The sequence below is a fragment of the Microcaecilia unicolor genome, chromosome 3 (genome assembly GCF_901765095.1).
Source record: "Microcaecilia unicolor chromosome 3, aMicUni1.1, whole genome shotgun sequence".
Lineage (NCBI taxonomy): Eukaryota > Metazoa > Chordata > Amphibia > Gymnophiona > Siphonopidae > Microcaecilia > Microcaecilia unicolor.
The window spans coordinates 224,620,830-224,642,709 of NC_044033.1; the positions used below are offsets into that span (position 1 = coordinate 224,620,830).

The following is a 21,880-nucleotide window of genomic DNA, read 5'->3' on the forward strand; positions in this document are numbered from 1 at the left end:
CCAAAAGAAATCCTCTCGGCACCATGACACACATGAATGATTTAGAGGAGAGCCGCTTGAGCCATTGTGAACCAATAGTAGTCAAGGAAAGTTTTCCAAAGTCTTCAATCAATGCTCAAGTACAGCATCTAATATAATAAAACGCACCCTCAACATTCTGAGGACAACGTTCTGTGAAGCCATGAAGCCATCTGACGTCACTCCCAGGCTGAAGGGTTCGTGCATTCGTGGTGTGAAGCCTTCAAGCCAGCCAGCCGTCTCTGCCCCGCCCTCGCCTCAAACCAAACAAATCCGGAAGCGAAGCGTCAGGGAAGGAGGCGGCGCTCCCGACGTCTAGCCTTCCCTTCGCTGTGTTCCGCCTTCGGCGGAACACAGCGAAGGGAAAGCTAGACGTCGGGAGCGCCGCCTCCTTCCCTGACGCTTCGCTGCACGAACCGCCACGGAGGTAAAGTTAAAAAGAAGAAAAAAAAAAAAGGGATGCATGGATGCGAAGGGGGGGGGGATGCATTGATGCGAAGGGGGGGGCATGGATGCGAAGGGGGGGGGAGAAGAGGGCGGGCCAGGCTGGGACATGGGAGAGAGAGGAGCATGGATGCGAGGGGGGGTCATGGAAGGGAGAGAGGGGACTTGCTGGAAAAGGATGAATGGAGGCGGCAGGGGACAGAGGAGCATGGATGGGCATGGATTGGGAGGGCAGGGCTCAGGGAGAGAGGGGAATTACTGGAAATGGATGAATGGAGGGGGCAGGGGACAGAGGAGCATGGATGGGCATGGATTGGGAGGGCAGGACTAAGGGAGAGAGGGAAATTGCTGGATAGGGATGAATAGAGGGGACAGATGGGCATGGATGGATATGGATTGCAGGGCAGGCCTCAGGGAGAGAGGGCAATTGCTGGATAGGGAAAAGTGGAGGGGCCAGGTGACAGATGAGCATGGATTGGAAGGGCAGGACTCAGGGAGAGGGAAATTGCTGGATAGGGATGAATGGAGGGGACAGATGGGCATGGATGGATATGGATTGCAGGGCAGGCCTCAGGCAGAGAGGGGAAATGCTGGATAGGGAAAAATGGAGGGGCCAGGTGACAGTGGAGCATGGATGGGCATGGATTGGAAGGGCAGGACTCAGGGAGAGGGGAATTGCTGGATAGGGATGAATGGAGGGGACAGATGGGCATGGATGGATATGGATTGCAGGACAGGCCTCAGGCAGAGAGGGGAAATGCTGGATAGGAAAAAATGGAGGGGCCAGGTGACAGAGGAGCATGGATGGGCATGGATTGGAAGGGCAGGACTCAGGGAGAGGGGAATTGCTGGATAGGGATGAATGGAGGGGACAGATGGGCATGGATGGATATGGATTGCAGGTCAGGCCTCAGGCAGAGAGGGGAAATGCTGGATAGGGAAAAATGGAGGGGCCAGGTGACAGAGGAGCATGGATTGGAAGGGCAGGACTCAGGGAGAGGGGAATTGCTGGATAGGGATGAATGGAGGGGACAGATGGGCATGGATGGATATGGATTGCAGGGCAGGCCTCAGGCAGAGAGGGGAAATGCTGGATAGGGATGAATGGAGGGGGCAGGTGACAGAGAAACATGGATGGCCATGGATTGGGAGGGCAGGGCTCAGGGAGAGAGGGGAATTGCTGGAAAAGGATGAATGGAGGGGGCAGGGGACAGATGGCCATGGATTGGGAGGGCACGGCTCACACTCTCTCTCTCATATACAATGTCTTTCTGACTCTCACTCTCACACACTCTGTCTCACACTGTAACACTTTCACTCTCTATGTGCCACACAGTCACTCACACACTCGCTTGGTCTCATACACTCACTCTCACAGAGAATCTGTGTCTCACACACACTCTCTCTCTCGCCCACACACACACACTCTCTCTCACACTGTGTCTCACATACACACTTGCACACACTCTCATTCTCACACACACACTCTCTCACAAACACACTCACACCCAGACTCACTCTCTCTCTCACACACTCACACTTTCACTCTGACTCTCAAACAGTCACTCTCACATACACTCTCCCAAACATACACACTCCAAGGAAAACCTTGCTAGCGCCCGTTTCATTTGTGTCAGAAACGGGCCTTTTTTACTAGTATTGTGATAATATACATCTCAGTGTTGCAATAGGTTAACAGTATTTTACATCAGTCAGTTCCAAAGCAAGATAGATATTCCTCGTAAAGATTCACAGAGACCTCTAGTTTGAATTGCTTCTATATAGGATCATATATCAATGAAAAATAAAGTCCAGCTATTCAAAACAGATAATCATTAAAATCTTCCAACAGAATGTATATTAAAAGATGTGGGTCTAAAATATTGTTTAGATAATAAACACAGACCACATGTTGAGTCCGAGTGCTCTTCTTAGACTGCTAGAAATGATTCATCTTTCTCTCCTGAGATAGTTGCCATCATACCGATAATGCATGTTGTTGCATCATAATGGCAGTGAAATGGATGCCAGAAAACCGGATATAGTAGTAAAAGTGAAAAACATCAGAATGGCATTGATTATAGACGTGCCAGTTCCATGCAATTTCTCAGTGAATCACATGGAGAGAGGGAAGATCCTCAAGTACCAAAACATGCAGTCTGAAATTAAGAAAATGCGACCGAAAAATGCAGAAATATTTTTAATCGGTTTGGGAGCCACATGCTTGAACAAAAATAACTTCCAAACACACCTGGAGAAGTTGCCTATACGTGTTGCATCTTATGAACTCCAGAAAGTAGCTTTCTTTGGCATAAGGCAAATACTATGGCGAGTGTTAGCAGTAAATTTGAGAGACTGAGATCATACTCCACATGCCCTGGCTTAGGAATGAGGTTTATTCTTGTCATGGTATGCACAAAACTGCCCCAATTGAAGAAATTGCTGCAGAAAAAGTAGAAAATTCATTGCAATATAGATGTCTAGCACATTTCATCTTATATTTGTCTATATACTTTTGTAGTTTTTCTGGATCTACATAGAGGTAGCTTTGTTAGCATAACTCACAAGCATACCAAAACCAGCAATTTTCTAGCAAAATGGTCTCTGTTCAGAGGAGCTCTCAACCATGTTCCTCGAGGACCACACCCCAGTCAGATTTTCAACAAATATGCAAATATGGAACCAGTACATGCAAATTAGTCTCATCCATATTCATTGTGTAGAGCTTGAGAACCCGACTGGGTTGTGGACCTTGAGGAATGTGGTTGTCCTCTTTTGTGTTAGGTATTGATACAATTTCGCGATGTCAACTTCAAAAAGCAGCACTTCTTGTTACAAACCACATCCTATGGTGATACCTAAAAACATAAGAATAGCCATACTGGGTCAGACCAATGTTCCATGTAGTCAGTATCCTGTGGCCAATCCAGGTCACAAGTACTTGGCAGAAACCTAAATAGTAGCAATTGTCCAAGCAACCATTCTTAGAGCAACCAGAGGCTTTCCCATGGCTGTCTCAATAGTAGACTATGAACCTTTCCTCCGGGAACTTTTCTAAACCTTTTTTTAAACCAGATACCCTAACCACTATGACCACATACTCCGGCAGCGAGTTCCAGAACTATTCTTTGAGTGAAAAAATATTGCCTCCTATTTGTTTTAAATGTATTTCCATGTAACTTCATTGAGTGTCCTCTAGTCTCTGTTCTTTTAAGAGGAAAAAAAAAATTTGATTCACTTCTACTCATTCTACACCATTCAGGATTTTGTATTACTCAATCATATCTCCCCTTAGCCATCTCTTTTCCATCCTATCCTCTGTAGCCTTTCCTGATATGAGAGGAGTTCTCTTCTATCATGTTGGTTGCTCTTCTTTGAACCGATACCTAGATATAAACATTCAGTCTCTAAAATTTGGTAGACTGTGTATAGAATTACATAATAATAATAAAGTTGAGCAGAAATATGTTTGAATTTGGCAGTTAACGTGACAGATAAGTTTATTATTGAAATTCTAATTTTTAGCTTCATCATTATCTGAAGAATGTCTACTTTAAGAACAATCTGGATGAAGAGATCTTTTTTACTGAGAACAGAGACCTGAATACTGGCTACAATATTATCAATATCGTCTATTTACCCAATGGAGTACTGCATCGTGAAATTGTTGGAAGTTACAATCCTTATGCTTCCCAAGAGCAGAATTTCATCATCAATGAGAAGGCGATTGTATGGGAGAGTACATTCACTCAGGTCAGATTTAAGAAACATTAGAGAAAGAGGGAAGGCACTGGACCATGTTGAATCATGCATGTTTTTTTTTAACTCCAGCTATGAAACTGGATTATCACAATTTACATGATGCAAAAATAACAGAGTAGTAGACCTTGCAAATATGTTTTAATTGATAAAAGCATGAATGTATATGTTTAGAGAAAGCTGAGAAGAAGAACTATTCTGGAAGAGGATATTAGAAATGGGCAAAAAGAGACTACATAAGAAAGAAGGCGGACAATTTTCAAACTGATTTAGTTGTCTAAGTAAAGGCTTACAGGGTCTTTTACTAAGGGGCACTAGCTTTTGTAGCTCGTGCAACAAATCAGCTGCTAATAAACGCTAAGATGCCCTTATTTAAACACTCACCCTTCACAGCTTGACAATGCCCCAACTTAACCTTACCTAATCTAACCCTCCTTCCAGAACCAGAGATTTTTGAGGGGACTTGGTGAAAAGGAAGAGGACTACTAGACTACCAGGAAATGTGTGGGAGGGGTTGAAGGGAGGTAGGGGGGCCCACTCAACCACCACAGTGACTTTTTTAATATGAAGAGGAGGGGGTTGAAAATGTGGGAGAGGGGTGGGTGCTGTTAAATACCAGAAATATGTATGGTGGGGTGATAAGAGGTATCTGATTGGAGGGAAGGGGTGATATTAAGGTTATGTTTGTAAATAATGGTTCCCCCCCCCCCCCCCATTCATAGAGAGGAATATTAGAGGTTAAATGTTAGTAAAGTAAATAAGATAGAAAATTACTAAATGCTGTCTTTACCAGATGCAGGGAAATTTTATTAGAAATAAACATGTTTAAAGAGACTGAGCATACAGATGATGCATGGAATAATGTATGATACTTCTGCATTCCTATAAATGTTAGAGTTTTACTGGAACCACTACAAGCAGTTTCGGAAATTATCCTGAACTTGCAGATGTAAGCAGAATATAATCTATCTAATAATTTTTCAAAGTTTCTGTCCCATGATTTATGATGTAACTAGTTAATTTGTGACCTACTGCATTCTTAATAAAAGAGCACAAGGCCTGGGAGATTTTGAGACAGTTCTGGGTGGCCTCACTGCCATTATGTGAGACTCTCTGTTCTCTCTCCCAAAGGCCTTTGATCTATATTTTTTTTATTGATGGTGTGCCTCTGGATTTCTTTCCTTTAGCCTCCTAGAGAATGAAGTAAAGAGCTGGGTATTTGTCCTGCCCTGATGGGATCTTAGGCATTCAGGGGCTGATTAACAGGGCCGTGCATACACAGTAAGTGGAGTAAGCACCGCAGGGGGGCGCCGACCTCTGGAGGGCGCCACCACAGTGCTTACCCTTGCTGCTTACCTCAGCTCCGCGCCGCCCTGGGGGCTTTAAATCTTTTACCTCCGACGTCGCAGCAGCTGCGCAACATCAGTGAAAGCGCTGCCAACATCTCCAGCCTTCCCTTCGCGCTCATTCGTTCCCTCAGTGTCCCACCCTCGCAAGGAAATGATGTCAGAAAAAGGCGGGACACTGAGGGAATGAACGAGCGCGAAGGGAAGGCTGGAGATGTTGGCAGCACTTTCACTGACGTTGCGCAGCTGCTGCCACGATGGAGGTAAATTTAAATTAAATACAAGAAACCAGACTCAGAGGGCGGGCAGATTGACATGGGAGGATGGATGGAGGAGGGAAGGGCAGAGAGGAGCATTGAAGGACAAGGATGGACATGGATGGGAGGGCAGGGCCCAGGGAGAGGAGAAATTGCTGGGAATGGAGGGGAGGGGAGAGAGGAGAATTGCTGGATATGGATGGAGGAGGGAAGGGCAAAGAGGGACAAGGATGGAAATGGATGGGAGGGCAGGGCCCAGGGAGAGGAGAAATTGCTGGAAATGGAGGGGAGGGGAGGGAGGAGAATTGCTGGATATGGATGGAGAAAATAGGCAGAAGCTGGATCCACTGGACAGTCTGCAGAGGATGGAGCTTTTACTTACGCATGTAGGGCAAGAAATGAAGAAGAAAGGAGGAAAGTAAAGAAATAAATAGAAAGGAAGCCCTGGAAACGGAATTAAGAGGACAGATAGCAGAATCAGGTACTGGGCCAGCATGATCAAGTCACCAGACAACAAAAGGTAGAAAAAAATAATTTTATTTTCATTTTAGTGTTTGGAATATGTCCACTTTGAGAATTTACATCTGCTATCTTATTTTGCAATGTATAGCAATTTGTTTCTAAGAATATTGCTGACAATTCCTGTCAGTGTATCAAGTGGTGAGCGATCATTTTCATGGGGGGGGGGGGGGGCGCCAACTGATAGTCTGCATGGTGGCACCAGAGACCCTAGGCACAGCCCTGCTGATTAATGCCACAGTATGCTTTAGAAGTCTACTTTCCTGTCAGTCATTGAGGCAATCTGATTCCATAAAAAGTAAGGATACTTACAAGAGTGTCTGAAACTCAGAAACTCTCCTGGCAAATGCAATGGCTACCAGAATACTGTTTTTATAGTAAGTTCCTTAAGTGTAAATCTTGTAAGCTGTTCATACAGCACACTTTGCAAGGATTTGAGGGCCAGATTAAGATTCCATTCCATACAAACCATCTGCAAGGGACGATGGAGATAAGTAATTCTTTTCAAAAAATAAACACCATCCAGGTGAGCAGCTACGGAAGAATTCTGCATCTTGTGAAACAAGCAAGTGCTGCCACCTGGATATTCAAAGAGGCCAGAGCTAATTCCATCTTCAGACCTTCATGAGGAAAAGCCAAAATATGAGCCATGGAAAAATTGGGGGAAGCCCTGTCCATGCAGCAGCTCTCCACACTCTCACACAGGCAACTCATGAGGAATAGGAAAGAAATTATTTGCTTTAAATGGAGCCCTGAGAGAGCAGCCCATTGTGCTGTGCTAGCTGAAGTGGCTAGAGAACCTCTTTCAGAAAGATTGTACATTATTTGACAATAGCGTGTGCATACATGCGCCGTGGTGCATACGTCAACAACTGCACATGTAACATATTATCAGGAAACAGTGTACATTCTTTCTGAAATAGTCTGTCCTCTTTGCAAATAGTGCACTATCTCAAAAGCAAGCACACTATTAATGTCATCACCCAAACCAAAACATAATAAACAACGATGCAAACAATATGGGAAATGAATCACAAAACAGACATTTTTTGAGCTGTCCATCCCTATTTCTAAACCAAGACAGTTGAAGGGGAGGAGGAGAATATCATCTAAATAGCCTGTTGCTGTTAGCCTCTGCCTAATTCGTGTTGCTGTTATAATTACTGTCCTTTATTGCTGAAAGAGAGAAAAATTAAGTAAGGTTGCTGGTTCAGAACTCTAACTTGGGACTGTACTGAATTATAGAAAGCAACAAAGATAGAGCATGAGTGAATATGAACAGCTTAGTAAGGAGGGGGCCTTAATTTTATAAGTAACCTGTAAAATAAGAAGAGTACACATGGTATTTCCATTTCAAGCTGAATTTCACATTCCAGAGGCTTGATAGTAGGAGTTGTCCCATAGGTGGTCAGAAATGGAAAACTGCATTTTAGCAATCACAGGTGAATAATATTTTAAAAAATTTAAAAAAAACCGATGTGATTGTTATATCAAATTACCCAGATTTTTCTTTCAATATTTAGACACCTCCTCAAGCCAAATGCAGTGAGAGCTGCCCTCCTGGCTTCATGAAATTAACAAGGGAAAGTGAGCCTATCTGCTGCTTCGACTGTATTCCGTGTCCACAGGGAGAGATCTCAAACCAAAGTGGTGAGTGATGTCATATGGCATGATGACTATGGGTTATTTGCTTCGGTGCTCATTCTCATAAGAGAAAAAAATGTCTCAAAAGCAGCACAAAAGGGCAGATGGAAGTTTTTCTCACTAAAACATCTAAATCAGAATTTTCAAAACTCAGAATTGCGACATTTTATTCTGCAATTCATCTAAATTGCAAGGGGGCATGTGGGAGGTGTGTTTTGGGTGGCAATTGGGAGGGCTTTAAATCTATATGTTTTTCTGCTATAATGGAACAGAAAAAATGTCTGGAACGGGCCCATCATGTAGGGTGACGGCAAGATGGCCACCAGACACCGCGTGTGGTACTCATCAAAATACATAACTACCTACACAAGGAGGAAATTCTACGAGGGTACCGATAGAAGTGCGAATCCACGAAGTATGAAGGGAAGCTGATCAGAATCTTTCAAGATTATTCATCCGTTTTGCAGGACAAACGGAAGCAATTCAATCCCATTTGCCAGCGGTTACACGAGCAACAAATTAAATTCATGCTGCTGTACCCCACGATACTGAAAATCAAGCAGGGAAATGGATGGAAAGTGTTTATCACTGTAGCAGAAGCAAACGACTATGTGCAGCGTTTAGAAAATAATCAGCTTAACGTGAAGACGGAGGATGCAGAGACCTGAGGACTCCTTATACACAAGTGTATCGGACATAAGAACTAATTTTTTGCAGGTATTTAGGGTGCAAAGTACCTTGGCACTGTAGGAGCTGGTGTTTCTGTGTTTGTTGACAGCGAGAGACGGAGGGGTCTTAAGCATGGAAGTGACCCCAAGCCCATCGACAGAACGGGTATTTTGTGTTTTGGAAGGGTGAGGGGGAAGGGGAGGGTAGAGAGGGTGATGGGGAGGGGGTAGGTAAAGCTTCAGGATTTCATAAAGGTGAAGTGGGAGTTTATGCTGGAGTCACTACGTACAACACAAGGAATGCACGATTCCCCAGGGAGAAGGGCTGGGCTCTTTGGGGACACCGAGAGTATGTGGCATTGACAGGTGTGATATTAAACTTGACCACATAAGGTTCCAGTGCGCTTAATATCTTGAAATGTATCAGGTATCTCCTCGCCGATCAAAAGAACCAAGATAGTGACCCAACTGAAACGTCATAAAGCTTCCATTGCTTGCTTCCAGGAACATGCTAAACTCAAACAGCAGGGGGTGGGAGAGTGCTTCTACTCCTCCTCGGGAGTTAAAAGAAGTGGAGTAGTGATATTGATTAAGAAGGGCATTCTTTGTAATCCGAAGCTCATATACAAAGATCGGGAAGGCAGGGTGGTTCTGATTCAGCTAACTCTATGGGCAAAAACTGTATTTGTGCGCTGTATATGGCCCTAATGACCACTTCCCCTCTTTTTCCAATTTCTCATTTCTCTGGGCATGCAATACACCGATGCCCCCTGGGTGTGGGCGGGGGACTTCAATCAGACCATGGATCCAGAGGTAGATAGATCAGTAGGACAGCAGCGGGGTGACAGAAGGGGGGAGAGGGGGCTATCCACTCTATGCCAGTCTCTAGATTTAGTAGACCCTTGGAGGCTGTTTAATCCCTCCATGATAGATTATACCCACCAATCTAGAGTCCATCAGTCCTGGTCGAGACTGGACTACATATTAACACATCAATCTTTATTCTTTCGAGTTACACAAGCTGAGATTGGTCCAATGGAAAACACTGACAACTCCTTGATCTGGGCAGAAATGGTGTTCGCTGCCCCGGGGACATCGGGATACTTCTGGAGGTACCCTGCCTATCTCCACAAAGAAGAAAAATTTAAGGAATACATTCAAACCCAATGGGAGCAGTATGTAGCCAATAATCTTGATTCTTGTGATTCCCCAGTGGTTTTCTGGGAAGCATCCAAAGCTGTAATGCGGGGGGCTATTATTGCATACACGAATGCTCGAGCAAAGAGGCTCTCAGCGGGAATAATTCAATTATAGCGCAGTTTACGTTCAGCCAAAGCGTGCTACTTGCAGAACCCATCCCAGGAAATGTGGGACCTTTGGTCCACCACCAGGGCTGCCCTAAATTCCCTAATCCACAAACAAACTCAAAAGAGATTAACAGTGAGAGGGTTCAATTACCATAGATATGGGAACAAACCGGGAAGGCTATTAGCCCAGATGGTGCGGGTGCGCAGCCAGCGGAAAATGATTACATCAGTGATTCCACTTAGTGGGGCTAGGATACACACCGCAGAAGGGATTACAAGGGTGTTTCATTCATACTTTTCCGAATTATATTCTGGGAAGGGAGAGTTCACTACCATGGCGGTGGAGGACTATCTGGTAGGCGCAGGTCTTCCTCACCTCCCTCCGTCTGTTGGGAAGAAGCTCTCGAAACTGTCACAGGCGCTGGAAATACAGAAGGCGCTGAGGTCGCTCTCACTGGGGTCTGCCCCAGGCCCAGATGGGTTCCTGGTGGAATATTATAAGACCCTACCGCCGCAGTTCAGTGGGGCACTTATTGAATATTTTGAGGAGGTGATAGAACGGGGAGGAATACCGTCGGGAGGTAATGAGGCACTAATTACCTTAATACCAAAACCAGGTAAGCCTAGTGATAGAGTGGAGTCATACAATCCTATCTCCCTCATAAATGTTGATCTCAAAATTCTGGCCCGAGTTTTGGCAGATCACTTAACACCCTGTATGAGCACTCTGATAGGAGATTACCAAGTGGGATTTATGAAAAATAGGAATTCAGTGCGTAACGTACAAAAGTACTCCTGGCCATCGCACAATGTCACGCACGGGACACTGAATTGCTGCTGGTTAGCTTAGACGCCGAAAAGGCGTTTGACAAAGTGTGGTGGTCATATCTCTTCCAGGTCTTAGACTACATAGGAATAGGGGGATGGTTTCTCGCAGCAGTTAAGGCCCTATACAGAGAACCAGTTGCTAAGCTCTTAATTAATGAGTCAAAGTCCCCTCTGTTGCAAATCAGAGCAGGAACTAGGCAAGGGTGCCCCCTCTCTCCACTATTGATTCTATTATATCTGGAGCCCCTCCTGCGTATCATAGAGGTAGATCCAGACATCGTAGAGGTTCGTCTTACAACACAATCGGTAAAGGTTTTATCTTTTGCAGATGATATATTTTTGACCCTGACCCACCCACAACAGTCCCTCTCCCGGGTATTAGCAGCTATTGATGAGTTTGGGATGTATTCGGGACTTGCTTTAAATTTCCAAAAATCTATAGCTCTTCCCTCTAAAGTAGAGATAACATCGGGATGGAAGGGACCCTTCGCGTTACAATGGGCCCAGGAGGAGGTGACATTCCTGGGAGTGAGAATTCTAGTTGATCTTAACTCACTATATGAGCACAATATGTCGCATTTGAAGGGAAGAGTGGCCCAGACCCTGCAGAGCTGGCGGGAACTGCCCATTTCCTTGATGGGTAGGGTAGCACTTTATAACATGGTCCTGTTTCCAGTCTGGATATATGCTTATCAACCCCCCCCCCCCCCCCCCCCCATGTTTTTGACTGCTAGGGACGAACGATGGCTGAAGGCACAACTGAATTTGTTTCTGTGGCAAGGGAAACGGGCACGGATGACCCTTAATAGAGCCATCCTCCCAAGAGCACACGGGGGGTTGGGATTGATGGACCCCCATAGGTTCTCAGTGGCAAGCGGAATGCGTCACATGTTACTATGTTACTATGTTACTCTACATCTTGGATTGGTTCCGGGCTACCAACTACTTTTCCCTGACAGCAGATGAAACTAACTGGTTTGGGCCCTTGCATTTTGCTAATTGGCTTCATCAGGGGCAGGTGTGCCCTTCAAATCTAGGTATGGCTGCGCCCATATTTTACCCACTACGGCAAACATGGAGATGGCTCTGTAAATTCTTTAACTTAAATAAATCAGTTTCCCCCTTGTTATCTATACGAGGCAACCCCGAGTTCCCAGTGGGAGACACCTCTAGAACATTTCAAAAGTGGGCAGCCAAGGGTATTATTTATTTGAACCAGGTGGTATCAGACCAGGGAACGATTAAGTCCCTCTTAGAAATAAGCAGAGAGTTCCACTTGCGGGAGAGGGACACATTTGCCTTCATGCAATTATGTCACTATGTGAACTCTTTACCTAGGAAAGATCTGACAGTTGAAGTTTGGGAATGTGTTAATGCAATGTTTGGGCTTGATGCACAGTTACGGGTGCCCTTGAGGTACTTCCATGCACACTTGCGGGAGCATTCACAATCAACAGACTTCATTCGGGACGAGGGAGTTGAGTATACAAGTATCCAACCGACATTAACTAGCACCTACAAAATGACCGAAACTGTCAGCTGGGGGGAAATACAGTACAAATTTGTTTTTCGTCTTCATGTTTCGCCAAGGAGAGCCTACAGGGCCACCTTGCGTGAATCGGACTGCTGCCCTAAGTGTGGGAAAGAAAATGCTCATTTGAGCCATATGTTCTGGTTTTGCTCAGGCATGCAGAAGTTCTGGAAGGATTTGTCGTCGCATGTCTCTGCTATGTGGGGAGCGAGATGGAATCCAACTCCAAAACAGTTGTTTGGTGACTACAACATAAAGGAGCGGGCAAGGCCCGGTTTACGTTTGTTTCTGCACAAAGCTATGTTGATGGGGAAAAAAGTGACTTTGCAAAACTGGTTGAATGTGGAATTCCCCGCAGTAATGCAGTGACGTTCCTCAATGATCTACATGTGCTCACTTGAACACAGTGGTATTGCTGACCTAGCAGGTTCTAAGGGAGATAATTTCTGTACGGTTTGGGCACCATTTTGGGACACCTTGACTCCAGTAGCCTGTAGCAGAATTTTGAATTCCTGCAGAGGGGTAGGGATGGAGGGGGGGGTGGGTGGGTTGGATAGATAGGGTGGGAGGGAGGAGGGTGGGGGACAAGGGGTTAAAATGCTATAAACTGTTGTATACCTGTTATTGATAAAAGACAGAGGACATGCCATGTTGTACATTGAATTGTATCAAAGTTGAATCTGTCTGGTTACTTTGAATCTACGTTAATAAACAAGAAGTTTAAAAAAATATTCTATTATGTATTGTTTTGACACTAACCGCCTGATAATTGAAAGTGATGGGTGCCCATATTTCGGCCCAAATCGGGAGATGGGCACCCATCTCGCAAAGGCGCCCAAATCGGTATAATCAAAAGCCGATTTTGGGCGCCTTCAACTGCACTCCATCGCGGAAATGGCCAAAGTTGACGGGGGGGGGGGGGGGGTCAGAGGTGTGGTGAAGGCGGGACTGGGCGTGGTTATCGGCCGAACAGAAATGGGAAAAATAATAGGCATTTTTAGTAAAAATTTAAGACACTTTTTTGGACCCTTTTTTTTCACAAACAAGTCCTAGAAAAGTGCCCTAAATGGCCAGATGACCACCGGAGGGAATCGGGGATGACCTCCCCTGACTCCCCCAGTGGTCACTAACCCCCCTCCCACCAAAAAAAAACCCAACTTTTAAAACTTATTATTTCCAGCCTGTATGCCAGCCTCAAATGTCATACCCAGCTCCCTGACAGCAGTATTATTATTATTATTTATTGCATTTGTATCCCACATTTTCCCACCTCTTTGCAGGCTCAATGCGGCTTACAATACATGTGAGTAATAGAAAATATATAAGAAGATTAACATTTGGTGTTACAAGATGATCTTGAGTAACATGATAATGATAAAACATGGTAGTAGTGTGTCAAGCAATTATTGTAAGACAATTCTGTATGTGTGTGTAGGAATTCACATTTGTTGCTCTTTATGGTATGCCTTGTTAAAAAGATGGGTCTTCAGTAGTTGGTTAGTTCGTAGATCGTTCTTATGTTGCACGACAGCGCATTCCAGAATTGTGTACCCAGATAGGAAAAGGTTGACGCGTAGGCTAACTTGTATTTTAGTCCTTTGCAGTTGGGGAAGTGAAGATTAAGGAATGTGCGGGATGATTTTTTAGCATTCCTAGGTGGTAGGTCTATCAGGTCAGACATGTAGGCTGGGGCCTCTCCGTGAATGATAACTTGTGAACTAGGGTACATATTTTGAACGTGATGCGTTCTTTAAGTGGGAGCCAGTGTAGCTTTTCTCGTAGGGGTTTAGCACTTTCATATTTTGTTTTACCAAATATGGGACTAGCTGCAGTGTTCTGAGCTGTCTGAAGTTTCTTGATTATTTGTTCTTTGCAACCGGCGTAGAGTGTGTTGCAGTAGTCTAGATGGCTGAGTACCATTGATTGTACAAGGTAGCGGAAGATGGTCCTTGGAAAGAAAGGTCTTACTCTTTTTATTTACTCTTTTTAATTTCCACATTGAGTGGAACATTTTCTTGGTTGTGTTTTTCGCGTGATTCTCAAGTGTTAGGTGTCGATCAATGGTAACTCCAAGAATTTTTAGGGTGTCCGAAATTGGAAGATTCAGTTGTGGTGTGCTAATGGTGGTGAATTTGTATGCAGGGCCCTGGAGCAGTTGTTAGTGGGTGCAGTGGACTTCAGGCAGGCGGACCCAGGCCCATCCCCCCTACCTGTTACACTTGTGCTGGTTAATGCTAAGCCCTCCAACCCCCCCAAAACCCACTGTACCCACATGTAGGTGCCCCCTTCACCCCTTAGGGCTATGGTAATGGTGTAGACTTGTGAGCAGTGGGTTTTGGGGGGATTTGGGGGGCTCAGCACACAAGGGAAGGGTGCTATGCATCTGGGAGCTCTTTTACTGTTTTTTTTTTTTAATTTGTAAAAATGCCCCCTAGGGTGCCCAGTTGGTGTCCTGGCATGTGAGGGGGACCAGTGCACTACGAATCCTGGCCCCTCCCATGACCCAAATCCTTGGATTTATTCGTTTTTGAGCTGGGCGCCTTCTGTTTCCATTATCGCTGAAAACCGATAGCACCCAGCTGAAAAACACCCTAGGCCCCTGATGGCGAACCTATGACACGCGTGTCAGCACTGACACACGTAGCCATTTTTGATGACACGCGGCGCCGCCGCAGTGTGGTCCGCCCTCCCTCCTCGCTCCCGGAAACTAACCTTAAAGCCTCCTTTCACGTCGCAGCAAGCAGCAGCAGGGCAGGCCACTCCTTCCTTCCGTGTCCCGCCCTCGCCTGACGTAACGTCCGCGAGGGCAGAGCACAGAAGGAAGGAGGAGAGGTCTGCCCTGCTGCTGCTTGCTGCGACGTGAAAGGAGGCTTTAAGGTTAGTTCTTGGCCCGGTAGCAGGTGGAGGGGGGGGGCCCAGCGACCTCGGGTGGGCAGCGATCTCGGGTAGGGGGGGCCCGGGGGCGGTCCTAGTAGATTTTTCTCGAAGTGACACACCACCCGAGTTATGCTCGGTTTTTTCGCGAATTTTGACACACCAAGCTCAAAAGGTTGCCCATCACTGTCCTAGGCATTTGCCCCTCACAACCCGTATTATGGAAAAAAAGATGGGCGCCCATCTTTTTTCGAAAATACGTTTTGTCCTGCCCACGGAAATAGGCACCCATGGAGATGGCCGTTCGCGTTTGATTATGCCCCTCCACGTATACTATGCCATACTTTGTATATTATTTGAATATTTTTACTGCTGTAATCGTCTATTACTCATGTTTGATTTAATCTTACTGTACAATGCCTTGAGTGAATTCCTTCAAAAAGGCAGTAAATACCCGTGCTTTTTTCTAGGCATGTTCTATAAACATGTGCGTGTAAATTCCAACATGCGCACCCAAAATGGGGTTGCGGTTAAAGAATTCAGGCCTACGCGAATAGATACAGGCAGAGGCATTTACACCAGCTTTTCACTGGTATAAATGGTTGCACCTAATTCTATGCACATCCAACCAGCCTAAGCATATTCTAAAAACAGTGTTTGAATTTAGGTGCGGGTTATAGAATACACTTAGGCGCGTCCATCGGATGAGCCTAGATATAGCACACCATATATAGAATCAGGTCCAAAGCTTAAAGTTTTGTATAATAGATTCTGTACCAGGAACTGCAACTACATTTAGGGGTGACCATTTACACCAACAAAAAAAAGCTTGTTATAATTCCCCGTGCCTAAATTAGGGATGGATCCTCTTTATTGCATAAAAAGGTGCATCAATAAAAGGGACGTCTCCTAACTGCCCATGACCCTCCCATGGCCAGCAACTCCCCCTTTTTGGATCCACTAACCAGTGAATGCCATTGAATATCAGCAGATAGCCCTGCACAAATGAATTAAGTCAGAAGCCATTTGCAGTTGGTTAAATCATTGTGAATACTGGTCTTACAGTGTTATTGTTACTCACTTTCTAGCAAATAGATGAAAAACAAAAGAAAGAAAAAGAGTAGCATATAAAGAAAACAATAGCAGCTATCTGTTTTTTTACGTAGTGAGATGAGTTGAAATTATTCTTGGCAAAGTGTCTGTCTACTGTACATGCTGATTCTGATTGTAACTGGTTGATGGACATCAAAACTACATCACCATTGTGAACTTCAGGATATTATAGAGAAACTCTACTGCTGTAGGTTGAAGTATAGAGAATTAATTTAATGTTCATGCACTATCCCAAAATCAATGCTGTTTATGAGATATTGAGACTATATTCATCTTCTTCAGATATGAACAACTGTATGAAATGTCAAGAGGACCATTGGTCCAATCACAAGAGAGACACCTGCATCCCAAAACTGATAATTTTCCTGTCCTATGAAGAAGCTCTAGGGATGGCTTTGACTACCAGCAGCATTATCTTCTCTCTTATCAATACAATCATTCTGGGAATCTTCATTCATTACCGAGACACACCTATTGTGAGAGCTAATAACCGGGGCATCAGCTATATCCTCCTCATCTCCCTTATGATCTGCTTTCTATGCTCCTTGATATTCATTGGACGTCCTGAACCCGTGACCTGCATTCTCCGCCACACCACCTTTGGGATGACTTTCTCTATCTCACTCTCTTCCATACTGGCAAAAACCATCACTGTGGTTATGGCCTTTCATGCAACCAAGCCTGGAAGCAAGCTCCGGAAATGGATGGGTTCTAGGATCTCATATACTATAATACTTTCCTGCTCTCTTTTTCAATTTATTCTCTGTCTCATCTGGTTGTTTTCTGCTCCCCCATTCCCATATCATAATATGCAATCAGAGATTGGGGCAATACTAATTGAATGTAATGAAGGGTCAATGATTGCATTTTATTGTGTTCTGGGTTTCCTAGGATTTCTGGCTTCTATCAGCTTCATCACTGCATTCTTATCAAGAAATCTACCTGACAGTTTCAATGAGGCCAAGTACATTACTTTCAGCATGTTGGTGTTCTGCAGTGTTTGGATAACTTTTATCCCAACATATCTGAGCACAAGAGGAAAATACATGGTAGCAGTGGAGATATTTGCCATACAAGCTTCCAGTGCTGGACTGCTGGGATGTATCTTTATGCCCAAATGTTGCAGTATCCTATTGAGGCCCGATATGAATAGTAGGAAATACCTAACAAAAAAACCCTGAAATGAATGTTTTGCTTTTTTATTAATTCTGTGCAAGTTCAAGTTATGCTCATTCAAATTTGTGGAATTAGCTTTGATTTGGATATTTAATTCATATACCCTCCTCCCCCCCCCATTTACTAAGTCACACAGTGTGGGCTTAGTAAACAGGGGGGACAATAATTAATGATCAGGTTTATATATATATATATATATATATAGAGAGAGAGAGAGAGAGAGAGAGAGGGAGGGAGAGAGAGAGGGAGATCAAAATCTATCATATATCTCTTAGTCTTGCAAGCCTTCTTATATACCCTGGGGCCACCTAACCCCAATATTAAGAAGTAGTAAACTGAATATCAACTCTGACAACTGCTGAAAAAAATGGGCAGATTAAGAGCAGTATGGGGGACAACATTAGGCTGAAGCCCTGAGTTATGAGGAAGCTTCTAATATTCAATTTCAGCACCTACATCCCTCAGTGGCCTAATTTAGGACATCTCAAAAGCAGTTTTAAATTAGACACTGAGCGATGGAGATGCTAGCACAGAATATAGGTTGGCACCTGATTAACATTTTAGATGTGCTTTTATTGCCATCCCCTCCTAGCCCCCTTCCATCGTTCCCGCTGTCTCTCCCTCCAGCCCACGCCATGTATAAACCAAGCGACTTCTCCCCATAAGCTGCCATGAGAGATCACAGCAACCAATTTCTCAGCCCAGCGCAAGGGGCAAGAGCAAAGGGGCTGCGCTCCTACCCCTAAACATCTACTAGTCCACCAGGGAGAAGAGGTAGGCCTCAGGGGGGCCTACTAAACTGAAGGTATTGGGGGTGGGGGACTGGTGTCCTTCTGGGTGGTTTGGCTTATACATGGCTTGGGCTGGAGGAAGGGAGGGTGGGGAGGAAGCTTGGTGCCAGGAGGGAGATGGTGGCATTAAAAGCACTTTAAAAGTTATGTGGGTCCTGGCCAATATTCAGCCAGAGTCTGTATAACTGTCTCATGCAGGCCCTGGATTAATTTTGGCCGGAACCCACATAAGCCCCAGCAGCCATCTCCACTATGGTTTGCATTTAAAAAATGCTGTCAGCCGCCAGCTAAATATCAAGGGCAAAATTTCTTGTTCTGTTCCTCTTCCTGTCCCCTCAACCCACACCTCCTAGCCCCATCCACCTTCTGCTCTGTTGCCCTACCCTCTACCCATACCCTTAGTCCTTTCTATCTCCTGCTTCTTCCCCTCTCATCCATCTCCTTCTCCTTCCCCCATACCTCCAGCCTCATCTTCTACTCTGTTCCTTTCCCCCCATCCCCCAGTCCTACTTCCGCTGTTCCCCTCCCCTCTACCCATACCACCTAGCCCCATCTTTGTGGAACAACACTCCTGAGTGGTTGAATAGAAGGCATTGCTGGAGGGATCCCTATGTTGTTGCATAGATTCTGGTGGGGGTTGAGGTGTCATGAGATGCTTGGAGTGAGTTATTCCAAGTCTGACCTTGGTCTTCTACTGGGAGTTTGCAGAACTTGTCCAGATTAAGTGAGGAATTATCAAGTAGTATTTAAGCAGTAATTTCACTTAGATCTCAGGTTCTATATTAGTTTATCACCTTTCTGTGGTGGAGCATGGTAGGTATAAAGGAGAAGGTTAATAGGAAGTGATCAGTCCAATGTAATGGGAATAGAGAGAACAAGTGCAAACATTCAGCCTTCAAAGAAAATCTAAGCCTCTTCTGTCCAGTTAAATTGCTTCAAATTTGGAGCCCATATTATTTTGACAGAGTCTCTAGGTGTCTTTTCTAGCACCCCTCAGCAGGACCTTAGGTTTTCTACATAAAAATAGTGTCTCTGTATAAGTAGTGCTACTGGTATCTGCATGCTGAATTACATTTTACACCTATTATGCATCCAACACGTGTAATTGGCACATACATCTTATAAAATCATCTCTCCCATATCGTTTTAATTTTTCTTTCTGAAAATACAGCTTCAGGCCCCAATGATCAATTTCCCACACTGTTCCGAAACAGCTCCTAAAAACAGTGCTGGAACAGAGTGGGGAATTAACTCCCCAATAATCAATGCTTATAACATGTAAATTTAAGCACGTTATTAGTGTTGATCCTCCGGGGAAAGTGCAGGAGGATTGTGCCTGAGTGCATCTTCCTACACTTTTGTTTGACAGGTCTGGGCTGTCAAAAGCCCGGACCTGTCAAACACAGGAGATGGAGGTCCATGGGATTCCCGTACCCCCACTGCCGAGGCTCTGGTGCTCTAGAGCCCCCGCCAAGTCCTCCAACTCCCCCAGATATAAAGGCATAGGGTGCTGGAGATCCAGTGTATTTCCAGCCCCCCTAATTGCCCCCAAAATCCCTGGTGGCCCAGTGGGCTGCAAACACAACCTCCCATCCTGGAGGTCTAGCAGCCCCTTCCCCCCTGTATTTCCATGTGATGGAGGAGGGAGAAGCATGCACTGTGCATGGCTTCTTTACCAAATAATGGAGCAACTCCCTTACATGGTAGGGAAGCCCCACCCAGTGCATCCCAAAATGCACTGGGCAGGGCAGGGCAGGGTGCCACCATTTTGGAGAGTTTTAGAGAAACTCCCTTATATGGTAGGGAAGTCCAGCCCTGCCCAGGATGCACAGGGCAGGGCGCTGCTATTTTGGAGGTGGTGCTGGAAGAGGAAGGAGTGCTACTCCTTCCTCCATCAAACAGAGGGGCCTGCCAGACCACCCAGATGGGTAGGCTTATGTTTGCAGCCCACTGAACCACCAGGGATTTGGGGGGGGGGGGGGGTTAAGGGGCTGGAGATCTACTGGATTTCCAGCCCTCCCATGCTCTTGTGTCAGGGGGGCTTGGAGGCCTCTAGATCACCAGGGCCTCAGCAATGGGGGTGTCCAGAGGTCAAATGGCAGCCAGGACACAGCCAGGACACAGTGGCAGCCAGAGGCAGCCAGAGGGTGCCTTAACCCTAATGCCACCTCTGAGCTGGTGTAGGGTTAAGGTTCTATTCTGCCCCTATGATCAGGGTGCTGTTCTTTGATCATAGGGGCACAATACTACAGAGCTCATTTAAATCTGATTTAAATGAGCTCTGCGCTTTTGCCTGGTGTGGGCACTGTTTGCAGCACCAGACCACTCTGATCATAGGCGCGAAGGTAAATGCAGGCACCCACATTTACCTTTGATCATCGGGGCCTCAGTACTGTATCAGCTGGCTCAGCATTTTTCACAAGCTTTTCACAACTTTAGAGAATTCTAATAATTTAGCAAAGGTTGAACTTTTCTTTGCAAAATCCATGCAGGCTGGTTAAAGTGAGATCCTGGCTTATGGAAAGAAACAGAAGTATACTACAACCAGGTGAAATATCATTTATTGATAAATCTTTAAAGAAATGTGTCACCCATCAGTTACTCCCTGATTGGATTGTGAATACAATAAATAATTTTTAATAGGTCAGGTCTTAAGACTGAAGTATACTATTGACCCAGATCTGTCTTCAAGGCATCATCCCCCAGATTCTATATAAGGCATGGCAAATGGCGTGCATTAAATTGTGCGTACAGCCATTTTATACATGCTACTTAATTGATTAGTGAGCAATAATGGCCAATTATCCTCAATAATTAATAACTGGAATTTATGTGCACTCCTTTTTAGGCATATTCTAAAAAGGGGGATGTAAATTTCAACATGTGTAGCTAAAAAGGGGCATGGCCATGGAAGGAGTGTAGACATGTTGGGGTGATACTCAGATTTATGTGTGTTGTTATATAATTCAGGAGAACACACCTATATGTAGGTGAGATAAGGCTGTGGTTGGGATCTTTTGACATCATTATATACTAATATCCCCCAACAAGGAGCTTTGGACACTATTATGGAAGCCTAATCTCAAAGACCTCTTGACGCTCGGATTCCCACTGAGTTTTTATTACATCTATCAGAGTTTGTTACAAAACAGAATTACTTTTGGTACGATGGGGCATTTTACCAACAGATACAAGGGGTGGCCATGGGGGCTATGTTAGCCCGATCAGTGGCCACTTTATATGTGGCTCAGTTTGAGAACAAGCTACTGTATACTTCTCACCAGTTTCAAAAAGTTTTATTTTGGAAGCGGTTTTTGGATTACGTGTTTTTCCTCTGGAATGGCTCTAAGGAGGAATTACAATTTTTTAGCAGATGGATTAATACTCTGAATATCCATCTTCAGTTTACGCTGAAATATAATTGGTCAAGGTTGGAATTTTTGGACTTCTTGGTATCTAAAGATCGACATTTTTTTCAGACATCCTTATATCAGAAGCCAATTGAAAAAAACACCTTTTTACATTTTGGTAGTTTCCACCTTTATAACCTTAAGTTTAATCTACCTGTTAGCCAATATTTACAATTAAGGAGGTTGTGTACTGAT

The 21,880-nt window shown here is 44.8% G+C and overlaps 1 protein-coding gene across 1 annotated transcript; it reads left to right on the forward strand.

Moving 5' to 3' along the window:
• The first annotated feature begins 23 nt into the window (after positions 1-23).
• LOC115464419 (vomeronasal type-2 receptor 26-like) lies at positions 24-17,489 on the forward strand. The gene is made up of 4 exons (XM_030194801.1): positions 24-119; positions 3,988-4,215; positions 7,867-7,993; positions 16,591-17,489. The coding sequence occupies exons 1-4, from the start codon at positions 24-26 to the stop codon at positions 17,487-17,489; spliced, it is 1,350 nt and encodes a 449-aa protein (XP_030050661.1).
• Positions 17,490-21,880: the final 4,391 nt, after the last annotated feature.

Bases quoted from the DNA above. Each gene is read 5' to 3' on its own strand.
- LOC115464419 (XM_030194801.1), top strand. From the start codon at position 24: ATGACACACATGAATGATTTAGAGGAGAGCCGCTTGAGCCATTGTGAA. The intron at 4,216-7,866 runs GTCAGATTTAAG...TTCAATATTTAG, and splicing joins GGGAGAGTACATTCACTCAG to ACACCTCCTCAAGCCAAATG. The intron at 7,994-16,590 runs GTGAGTGATGTC...CATCTTCTTCAG, and splicing joins AGAGATCTCAAACCAAAGTG to ATATGAACAACTGTATGAAA.